This window comes from Callorhinchus milii, unplaced genomic scaffold (genome assembly GCF_018977255.1).
Source record: "Callorhinchus milii isolate IMCB2004 unplaced genomic scaffold, IMCB_Cmil_1.0 Scaffold11, whole genome shotgun sequence".
In the NCBI taxonomy this organism is placed as follows: domain Eukaryota; kingdom Metazoa; phylum Chordata; class Chondrichthyes; order Chimaeriformes; family Callorhinchidae; genus Callorhinchus; species Callorhinchus milii.
The window spans coordinates 4,956,688-4,968,591 of NW_024704752.1; the positions used below are offsets into that span (position 1 = coordinate 4,956,688).

Consider the following 11,904-nt stretch of genomic DNA (forward strand, 5'->3'; position numbering starts at 1 on the left):
GACATTCAGCGTGAAGGGCGCTATATAAATGCAACGTTGTTGTTGTGTCCTGACCCCCTGGGGACTCTGCACTCTGGCGTATTGGGAGATGGTGTCAGGCGGAGTTGATCAGCTGACGGACCCTCTTATCTGCAGGATTCCAGGTTTACAAATCCTTCACGTTGTGTTGCTAACACAGAGTTGAGACCACAGCTTTGTGTTTTACAAATATTGTGTCTGCGTGATAGAACTGAACTGAGGAGCCAAGTGTTCAAGCTGGGGGAGGGGAACTGTACACCTGTCAGCATTCTCAAAGGGGGGTGTTTGCCTTTTTTGGAGGGGGGGGGGGTTGTGGAGCTGTTGGAGTAGCTTAGTAATATAGAGGCTCTCTCTTGTGAATCGGAAAACGGGCTGAGCGATGTTGGGTGCTTATCGTGTGAGAAGCTTTAATGGTATAAATGCAAGTTCATTTTATTGGTGCTCAGGACAAATGCTTGGTGTTATATCATTGATCAGCTCTGGGACGCTACCCCGTGTGAAGAGCGCTATATAAATGCAGGTTGTTGTTGTTCTTGAGCAAACACCGTTAATTTCTTTGTAAAATGTAACTTTCTCCCCTTTTCATACCTTCTTTGGAATTACTCCCAGATCTTTTGTTTAGTGGCTGCTTCCAACAATTGTATTTACACTGGATCAGGTAACGCTATTCATTTATTCCAGTGAGTAGTTCATCATAATGTCACCATGTAACAAAACAACAGTTGCCAACTTCCCTCAGTGTGAGCCAGCAGCATTTCTCCCCAGCCAACAGCTCCCACGGGTACAAGGCACGGTGAAGATCATGCCGTCCACAGCCATAAACTACCCAGGGTTTGTTGCTATGTTTTTTATCACACACTTTCCTCAGAAGCTTACCTGTTTGGGAGAAGATGTTGTTTCCGATTTCAGTGCCGTTTCAGTCTTAAACTAATATTAAGGTTCAAACACTGAATTATGAATGTTAATGTTACAAAGAATAGAATTGTAGGTTGTTTGCAGCACAGGAAGCTGTTCAGTATGATTCTCGCTCCTCTCCTGGAGCTCTCTCCCCCAAACCCATACTCCAACTCTTTCATATTATCTTTCCTCGAGTATTTATCCACATGAATTTGACTAAAAGATTCCATATTGTACTGGCCCTCGGTATAAATAAATTTCCTCTACATTTGGTAGTAATCAGCTTATTCCCCTCTTGTTACTCACTCGCTGATCAGAAGAGCCTTTCTCTATTCATCAATTCATAATTGTTAAAATCTTTTAAGTTCTTGAGCACAAAGCTGACCCTGGGTATTTGTTGGGTGCTATCTTTGCATCATTTCCATTTTCAAACATTTTCAACACAAACTAAGCCTTGTTCAGAAGGATACCAGGCTGTGTAAAATGTTGTTCAGCAAAGCCCTAGAGACAGTTCAGAGGAGAGAGCAGCGGATGGTCCCCAGTGTTAGAGAAATGAGCTCGGAGCAATGATTAGACACAATCAGGCTCTTGAGTGTTTAAAAGGGGCTACTCAGAGGGGACCTTAGAGAGGTATTAAAGATTTTGGATGAGAAAATAAACCCAGAACAATATTTTCAGATACATCAAGACAGCAGAACGGGGACATAGGTTTAAAGTTCCAAATATCAATTTTAGGACAGACTTAGGAAGGCTTTCTTTACCCAGAGGATAATTAATAACTGATAATAATTAATAATTAATAACAATACTGAGATCTCAGTGAGATGGTGATCACACATCATTGTCTCACTCTCCTCCCCACCTCTTTAAAAGCTTCACTGTTCCCTAGCTCTTCGCTTGGGTGGTGGGGGGGGGCGGTTGGCGGAGACTGGAACAGACAATGCCTCTTTGGCTCAGCACAATGCAATGAATGGTTAGTTCAAGTATTTAGAATGAAATATGGATTGGGGGGGCAACAGCCAAGACCAACCCAGAACTTTCCTGGTGTCTGCACGCTCGCACTTCCCAGCAGGAGTTCTGCTTAATGATTTCCTTCCCCGTCACACCCCTCCCTGAACAGTGACAGTTCAGCTCTGAAGTCCCCTCAAATCACTTAAACTGCTGTCACTGGGTTCTACATGTGAGGAGTGGGGAAATTGGGTTTTATTCCTGGCAGATTTATTCAAGAATACAATTGTAATAAATATTAGTCTTTAACAAACAACTATCCTGAGGCCTTTCTCCTCCAGTGTAAACAAATGAAAGGGAATTAATTCACAAGAAACAAGACAGGAAAGCATTTGCTACATCTCCACACTGATGCTTCTTCATCGTGTTATTTGGCAAATGTCTTTGTAGCCACCGGAAATGCAGCTCAGTTCCACAGCATTCTTTCTTTTGCAACAAAAAGGCTTTAAAAAGGAAGAACTATTCCCTGGCACAATGCCTTTGTGGATTTAAGATAATAATCAACCACATTCTACTTGACTCACGCAAACTACTTGAGCTGCTTGGTTTCTGATGTCATCTGATCCTCGTAGTTTAATTCTCTGAAATGTAAGCAGCGTTCTTACATATGTTTGTAAAAATTTGGCTAGATCTCCTTGGAGAGAATAATTATTACTTGTACTTAATTGTTCTATGTATGCAAAAAATCACAGATTGTTATAGGTGCTTCTCTCCACAGAGCCACTTAATCCAATGCTGTTCTCCTGCTCGCTCTCCACTCCCTTTCATAATACTCTTTGGCAAGCATATATATAATTGCCTTTAAAAGAATTTTTAGATTGATGATTATCGCTGAAGCTCAGATTAAGAGCAACAACTTTATTCATTTGGATACGTCGTGTTCAGGCTCAAGGCTCCTTCCCTGATGTCTTCAGTACCCACGGCTGAAAAATGTTGCTTCTCTGCCACATTCCCAAGTGATGGCTCACTTAAAAGGGGCCCCGATGGCAGTCAAGTTAAGAAGTGTGTAACAAGTAAGGCCTTTTTTTTAAAAAAAATCAGGAGTCATTCCCGGAGAATTTGGGACGTTTTCCAAAATCCCAAAGAGCCAGACCGCACGATTCCTTCTCACCTATTTAATCTCGATATTCCACATTGACCCGTTTCCGCACTGTTTCTCTTCCACTTTCATGTGAACCTTATAGCTGTTTGTCTTCCACCCAGAATCATTATATTGTGTTGAGTTTTGACCATTTGTCTTTGACCTCTCCTTTAACGCTCTGCCCCATTCCCAAACATAATTTTATTTAGCTCCTTTTTGAAGGAATTTCCAAACATGAACTCCTTGTTTCTTATATTCTTTTCTTTGCTCCAAGCGATGAAATCTTTTAGTCTCGAGTCTTGTGTGAGGCTGCTTCAATTTAAATCTGTGTCCTCACGTTCTGCCCAAGGCAAAGCTGACTACATCATCTATTAACATTACTTGAAGCCAAAGCAATTAAATTTAGGACAAGTGAATGATTTTTAAAGTACATTCTTGAAGACGAGGTCCCCAGGCTCTTCCTGATCATTGAGCACTCCTAGGTCAGGAGAACATATGCTGGTTATAGCTTCCTCCACTTCATCTCAGCACTCTGTCTTAACCCCAACCTCAAAGAGCATCCATGTTTGGCGATGTGGGGGCAGGGAATGGAGTGGAATTTGTTCGTGCTCCTCAATCTAACAATTGTTAACTCCTGTGCATTTGTGTATTTTTCAGTGTTGTGGTGCAGTAATGTAATTATCTTCTGAAATAGGAAGGTTCCAATGCTATTTCGTAGCAACTATCAATTGTCATTTGAGCCTTTTTTCTGCTATACCCGTTTCATTACTGAGTCATAAGATGGATCTGGTATTTCCTATAGTGCATATGTAAGGCTTAGTGAACTGTCTTAGTTCAGTTCCCTATTGCCCACTTATTCTACCATACCCATTGTTGTTTATAAAGTCACACACAACTAATCTACTTCTGACTCATTTGATCCCTTTATTTCATTGTTTGAAACATTCATTCATGTTCGAATCCATTCACTCCCTGGCACCTCCCTACCTCTCTGACCTCCTTATTCCCCAATCCACTATCTGGCACCTCCGCTCAACGGGCTCCGCCTTCCTGCTTGTCCCTCGCAATCCTCCGCTCCACCATCGGAGGTCGTGCTTTCAGCCACTGCGCCCCAAAATTCTGGAACACTCTCCCTCAATCCCTCCGCTTTGCCCTTTCTCTCCCCTCTTTCAAGTCCCGCCTGAAAACTTTCCTCTTCGACCGTGCTTACGGCCACCTCCGCCCTTCCCCCAGCTCAGAATCAGACTCCGCCACTGTTAAGCGATCTGAGACGCTACCCTCGGTGGAGGCAGCTATATAAGTGCAAGTTGTTGTTTGGCATTTTCTCTTGTGTGTGAAAAATCTCCTCAAAAGATCTGTCATTTATAGATTGACACTAATGTCTGATTGAAGGTTTAGTCCTAGTTGGAGGCATGGCCACCCGGGCTCTTTGGAACTTGCATCTTCATGACCCCTTTCAATTTGTAAATCCTTATCTATCCCAGAAAATGTCACGCACCCCGAGATGGTTAATCCACCTAATACAATTCTAAATTAAACACTAATATTATTGTCGTTTTAGCACTGCGATACTAAAACTACAAAAAGAAAAGCTTACAACTAATTTAAATGGGAACATTTCATTCCTCTCATTGTGTCACCATGATGCTGGGGGTGGGTGGTGGTGAAAGGTTCCACCCAGAACAACAGACCGATCACAAAGATGAAATGGACCCCCTATAAACATTGCTTTGTATCCATCACATCCTACAGGTATGTTGTGGTATCAATTATGATTATCACACTTCAAATTTCCTACGAAGATGGTTGAAGCCAGGACACCCCGTTAATGCTGTAATGGGAGCATGGTGATGGTGGGTGGTATTCTGGAAGGAAGAGATTAAATGGACTGAAGAGCCTTCTTCATCTAAACCTGCCTTTGATCTAGTGACTTGTAATATTAATTTGAATCTGACATTGGATATGACATTTGATGTTGCATGAGTCTTTCTTCATATCTATATCAAGTGACCACAAACTGTGATCATTGACTTGCTGAGTACTTACAGATCCTCAGGATTTAATACAAGAAGAGAAGCCAGTTCAGCTGGGAATGTTGTATTTGATTTCCCTTACCGTGGAGCATTGTCAAATCCTGTTGAAGTTGGCAAAGGATAGCACTACAATGTCTGCAGCAAATTGAATGTGTTGCTGATGAAATGCATTAATGATAAGAGCAATACATAAAGTGCTCCTATAGAAATTCAGGATTTGATCCAAATGTTTCCAATCTCTTGTGCTTCCTACAATAGAGTACAGATGTGAAATTGCTGTACCCTCACTATTTGCAACGTAAATTCTCAATGACCTGTCATTCGTAGAAGCTTAAATGGTCATATATATTTGAGGGTCGGAATGAGTCACCCCTAGGCTCATTGCTACTTAGCTGATCTGATGTTACATTTGTAATGAATATTTGCCATGAATTTAACAGTGCATCATCACCAATCATGCATTATATATGGGAACAACAGCAAAGGGAATATGCTCTTCACGTATCTCGGTGTTATGCCTGTGTGAGTTGCAGATTAATCTAATAGTTAAAAAAAGTTCATTTTGTTGAACTTTTCTAGATTGTTGCATTGGCTTGGTGACGGGAAATAATTTGGATTTAAGGGCAGAAATCTGCCCCGATTCAAAACTATTGGAGCAGACAGGCCTATTCAGGCTCCTGCTACATTGCTAAACTACCAGGAGGAACATGGCTTTGCTGTCAGTTATATAATGCGATTAGCGCCTTTTACGTCAGGAGAACGTCCAAGTGTTAGATTGCATCCTTTTATTCTTTGGATCCAAGAACCAATGCCTAACTTATCCTGCAGGCTTTCCATTCATATTGGTAACGGCTGTTTAAAAATATCCAATTTGGTAAACTATGGTAGTAACTCAATTGTTTGTAAACTTATTAGGATTGAGTTGTGTGTCCGACCCTAATATTGAAACATGGACCTTGAAAGTTCTTGGGACAGCTCTAATTCCAACTGCAGAAAGTCCAATGAATAGCTCAAGAACATTAAGGAGCTATTTTGGATGGGAACTGGGAAGGATTTGCTCCTGTTGTGTTGCTGATACTTTCTCTCAAGATGACCTTCGCAGCAGCGCTCCAGCACCAGTTATCTCCAGTGACATTGCTTTGTCTTGAATTTTTACTGTCCTGGTGAGCACAATACTGAACGGAAGTCAGTAGCTGTACCCACAGACAAACATGGCATTTCAAGCAATGTTTGAAATTCTTATGTGATCTTTCATGAAATCAGCAAGTGTTGTTCACATTGTGTGCGCGTGAATATCGTTCTCTTTGGCTTTGAGCAATTTGAAAGACTTTGTAAAATGGTAGGTTTGGGTCCTAAGGCTGCGTCACCTCCAAATCTACTTATTACACATCCACTTCTTTTTTGTGGAGCCTAACAAATGGAGGTGGACTTGAAATGGTGAAGAACCACATATAATTTAAAATGTGTCCGTTGTTAGGAAAAACCTACCCACTGGCATCTATCCTTTTTAATTTAGCCACACACCCTATTTCCAAAGTGGTCCTTTTGTTCTACTGAAGTTGAGGAAGGCATGTCCAGTCCCAGATAAACGTCAGTAACACTGTCTGGTTCTTTTTACAGTGAGACAGAGACCTTCATAGAACTTGACCCTGTTATGTTAAATAAATCATGTAGGCCTATCGTTATTGGTTTTGTTTTTGATGATAAATGGTGCAGTATTTAATGTTTAGGGGACTTCTCGAGAGCAATGATATGTAAAGGTTTCTTTGGGTTGCTTTAGGTGATGAATATGAGGTGTGTGCAATTTGCCTGGATGAATATGAAGAAGGTGACAAGCTTCGAGTCCTGCCCTGCTCACACGGTAAGCAAATACTCCACTCGTATGAAGCAAGAGTGAACCAAACAGATTCCCTTGTAGTTTCCTTTTCTCTGATGAGTTCCAGGTTACATGAGAAAATTGAGATTGTAAAATTCTTATGCTGCCTTCCTAGCAGAGCACAAGAGATGTTGAGCTCAGAAGCATGTGTTCAAGATGATCCATGTTTAGAATTTAGGAGCTGAAAGGAATTCTTAGAAAATATAATACAACATAAAGGGAACTGACTGAATGTCTCTGTATGTGTATACATCTATACACAATCTCTGCCCCTTGACAAGAAAGCAGATCATGGTCTAACATTATTAGCCATGGCTGAAATGTGTGTAGTTTTTGGATGTGTTACCAGATTTAGTTATAAATTGTTCTTTCAGGCGAGGAAGCGACTATTATTTTAAGTTCCAATTAGCCTTTCAAGCATCATTCTCAGCATTGTAGGATCATAGTTCTAGCATGTGCTGGTGCTTGCTTCTCCACTGTAACCTAGTAATAAGGATAATTTACTATACATACCACTTTTTCAATCTTTGTAATCCATTTGAAATGGATTGCAAACAGAATTCCAATTGTTCTAGGCTTCATCTTCTAAAAATTTAAATAAAGTCACCCTTTTAAATTTCAAAGACTTTTTGGAAAGGTAAAGCTTGAATCTCCAAGTTTAACCAAATCATTGTTGTTTCCTCCCATTCACACACTCAGCATATCATAGCAAATGTGTGGATCCGTGGCTCACCAGGACAAAGAAGACCTGTCCTGTTTGTAAGCAGAAGGTGGTGGCTTCTCAGGGAGAATCTGATTCAGACACTGATGATGCAGACAGCAGCCACGAGGAAAACGATGAAGTTTCGGAAAACACGCCTTTGCTGAGATCTCTAGCATCTACCAGTGGTCATTCATTTGGTACCATGTCAGAATCTCAGTCTCACCAGGAAGCAATGGAGTCTTCTGAGTACGAAGATGAAGACAGCAGTGATGATGATGAGAGAGTCAATAATGAAGCAATAGTTGTTCAGATGCAGCAAGAAAACAATGAAGCAGCCAATGACGAAAGAGCCAGAGATACATCTGCAATAGTTTGACGATTTAGGTTTTTTTAAAAAAAACAAAATCTGCATACCTTAAAGCAGTTGTCAAAATTAAACTTCAGGAAATTTTTCCAATTGCTTTTCCAGTTCATTAATTGCAACTAGTCAAAACATGCAAGTTTTCTAGGAATTGTAAAATCCCCGAGTCCTTAGCTCATGTTGTTGCTAGAAATAATGAAGTGCAGCTGTTATATAATATATATGGCTCCTCGGTGGATTGCAGCTCCTGCCCATGGGTTTGGGCAGCCAAAAGCAAGCTCGATGCCTAAAACAAGTGCTGTTTTCCCTGAATTGTCATTTTTTTTGCCACTGTTGCTGTAACATCAGCTTTCAATGTTGTGAAACTTGCAAAGATTGCCAAAGACTGGTAGTCAGATTGCACCACTTAAACATAATTGAGTGACTTTTAAAGGCTTGTCAATATAAAGATGCCTGAATAATGGCAATATTTCTTTGTAAAATGTTTCAATCATGTTGACTGGACTTGGATATGTCTTCCATCCCCCCCAGGAGGATCCCATTCATGAAGCATATTGAATATTTGTTCATTTTGTGATTGAAGGAGCGCAAATCCCAGGTAACCTTACGGATTTTAAGTTACTTTATTGTGTACCTGATTTTTTTGTGTTTAAGTTGACATTACCTACATTGACCAACTGGGATAAATGGAAATTTGAAATACAGTAAAAAGGCAAGTTACTTACTTTGTATGTACAAGTGCTAAACATGGTTAATTTCAAATTTTGTTTTTCCCCAAAAGCATCCAGTAAATGCTAATTTGTAAAAAATATTGAAGACTTAATGTTTTAATGCTGCAATTATCAAGTCAGTTGTGCTGACTAGAATAACAAATTTGCTTTATGTTAAAAATTGACAAGTGAAAACACAAAGTGCATGTGTCTGTCACATTATCAACTGTGGTAACTAATTTTAGATACTGGTTTCAAATTTCCACTCAATTTATTTTGCAAAAAAGAAAATGCTTACATGCATTCAAACTGAAAATTAGGTTGACATAAGTGCCATAATAGTTTGGGGCTAGGAAGGAAAACAGCCAGGGTTACTGCTGCAAGAAAGTGCACTTGTGTGAATGTTAGGAGTGATCACGATCACATTACAGTCATTTCTCCCCTCCTCACCCCAGTCGTTGGGTTGTTACACATCATTCATGATCTGGCTTTGGAGATGAAGAATGAGCCCATATTGAGTTAGTAATTTTCAGAGAGGGAAGAAAATGTTAAAGAAAACCAAACGCAACTTAGTTGGGGGCGGGGGGGGGGAGAGAGAAAAAAGGAACTGACTGTTTTATTCCATTCCCTCAAACTATGTTTCTGCAATTGTCCTTTGGAAAGCATACCCTTTGACAGTACAATTACTGCAATGTACATATGAATGAACAATACCTTGTTCTTAAACTTCTAATAATAATCGCAACACCACAGTACTTTTTGGATTCACATTTTTTTAATACAGATGTATGTAGCTAATTGGAGTTTCTTTTAAGTATCCATAAATTGACGTGTTTCAGATGCATGGACTCTTACAGATGTGTGGTTTGCCATTTTGAGATGGTTAGGGGACAAAATGCTTTCTGGCATCTTCCATCCTTTTTTTTCTGCCTTTTACTTTTGCCTCTTAACTGTAGGAAAAAAAACTGTCAAGTGTGTAAGTTCTTTTTGGTCTCCAAACGCCACTAAATTATGCTCATTTCAATCACAAGAAAACACTTGGCAGTAAAAGAAAAACAAAAGGTTGGTTTATTTATGAATGCCAGAATCAACTCAAAACAGTCTACAAAAGCTTTGGATTCAAATTGGAGTGATTGAAAATTTAGAATCAACAAGTATCCAAAACAATAATACAGTATTGTCTGGGTAATCGATCCTAGTCAAAGCCTTCAACAAAAGCCTGGTTTTGAGAGATGTGCAAAACACTCCCAACAACTTCATCCTTCAGTTGTTTAATATGGAGGTAAATTACCTCCAAGAGAAAGTTGGAGCCATCACTTAGTGGGAAGGAGAATTAAGGATGCAGGAATGTAGAGCAGCACATCTTCCAAGAAATATGCCCAAAGTATAGAGAGGTATCTTACACTGCTCTTTCCATTCATTGTGCAATATTGGTATGCTGCTAATTAAACAGCAGTTAACATGTCAATTGATTTTTTTGTATTTCTACAACTTAATTTAAATGCAATTAATGTAATCAAAATATTAAATCCCTCATGATTCACATCCTTACTGCCCTCCACCCATACAAATTATACATTATGTACCCTGTAAAGTGGTGGGGGACTATGGAACCTCTATCAATAATCCTCAAAAATTCCACAATAAATACATCTGCACATCTACTAAAAAAAATTCAGAGCACCCAGGCTGCTGACCTTTATTTCCTTGTCTAATGTTATCTAAATGTACAAATAGGCTTGCATATAGATAACAGCACTAAAGCTACAATACAAATGAACACATGTATTAAGTTCTATACTAGTTTTTTTAAGGTTATGTAAATTTGAAGAATGATTTAATTTGATGTGGTATTTTCACAGAATAATAAAGCACTTTTCAAATCACTTGCTTGCCGTGTTTTAGTCCTACACTGCACTATAGTCGGGACTCGTTTTTTTGGAAATTTCTGTGGTTCAGTTCAGCAACATACAGATTAGATAAATCAGTTTGTGCTGTTATGACAAACTACAAACTTTGTAGGACATTGTTAACGCTTTAAGCAAAATACTATTTCCCTTCATGAATTATTTGAAGCCTGCAGTGGGGGAATACACAGCAAGAAACATTCTACTTACCCTTTTTAGTGAGGCCAGGTAGTTTCCAAGAACACACAAGCTGACCTTTGAGCTCTAAGATACTCACATTCAGAACTCAGAATGAAGCTTCCATTCAAAGCACTTACCCTTGACCGCATTAGCTGTTGAGAATATGCAGAGGACTCAGTTATCATAAAAAGATTTAAAGATCAATAAGACATCAGTTAATGTTTTGCAACAACCAAAACAGAGCTGTCTTAAATGTTTAGGTCTTCAATTACCCATGTCCCTTGTCTGTAAAGAAACAATACTGATTCTTAGTTGATGCAGCACCTTTCATGTTAGGTGGACATTTCAAAGCACTTCATAGGTTATTACTATAAAGTGGGGTGACTATTTGTAGGCAAACATAGCAGCCAATTTCCAATGTTTCAAAAACAGCCACAAATTGATGAAATATTTGGGTGGATGTTGGCCAGGTAACAAGGAGAAACTCCCTTCTCTTTTTGAAAGTGCTGTGGGATCTCTAATGTGCACCTGAACAGACAGACAGGCCTTAGTTTAAAATCTCATTCAACGCCTCCAACAATAACACACACCACTGCCTTGGAGAGTCAGCCTATTGGGCATTCAATGTTAGCCTGAGCTGGGGGCGTGATACTACCGGAGCCAGCTGATGCACATATTTAGTTCTCCAGGAAAGCACCAATGTGAATTCCCCGGGGGGGGGGGGGGGGGGGGGAGGAAAACATGACTCACTCCTTCAACCAATTTTTCAATCTGAATTATTTTTTTGTATACACTGCACAAAAATTGTTTTGAATTTCAAGTCTTATTTAAAATCTCTCATGCACTTATGCTTAAATTCTGTTCAACCGCCTCACCCCCCCATTTTGGATCTCAACTGCCTTCACTTGATCCAAATCTTTCAAAATAGTGCACCAACCTGGCCTCCTGCAATATAGGTGAATGTAATGCTCAGACTTTGCTCTGCCTGTCCAAATCGTACCCTCACAGGTAATTGTGAAGAATTGGGCAGAAAGCAGCAGGAGCTAAGCAAGGTGATTCACAATCCCTTTCCCACTACCAGCAGCAAAAAGGAGACAAAACTTAATACTGTAAATCTGCCAAATAGTCTG

General features: G+C 39.8%; 1 protein-coding gene across 4 annotated transcripts in view; it reads left to right on the forward strand.

The window, feature by feature from the left end:
* rnf13 (ring finger protein 13) overlaps positions 1-10,573 on the forward strand; it is a 100,378-nt gene extending 89,805 nt beyond the window's left edge. For all 4 annotated transcript variants that reach the window (XM_007902457.2, XM_007902455.2, XM_007902456.2 and 1 more), the window contains exons 9-10: positions 6,818-6,898; positions 7,613-10,573. In XM_007902457.2, coding sequence (XP_007900648.2) covers positions 6,818-6,898; positions 7,613-7,992 — 461 coding nt within the window. In that variant the 3' untranslated portion in view covers positions 7,993-10,573. The remainder of the gene's footprint in view (positions 1-6,817; positions 6,899-7,612) is intronic.
* The last annotated feature ends 1,331 nt before the right edge of the window (positions 10,574-11,904 follow it).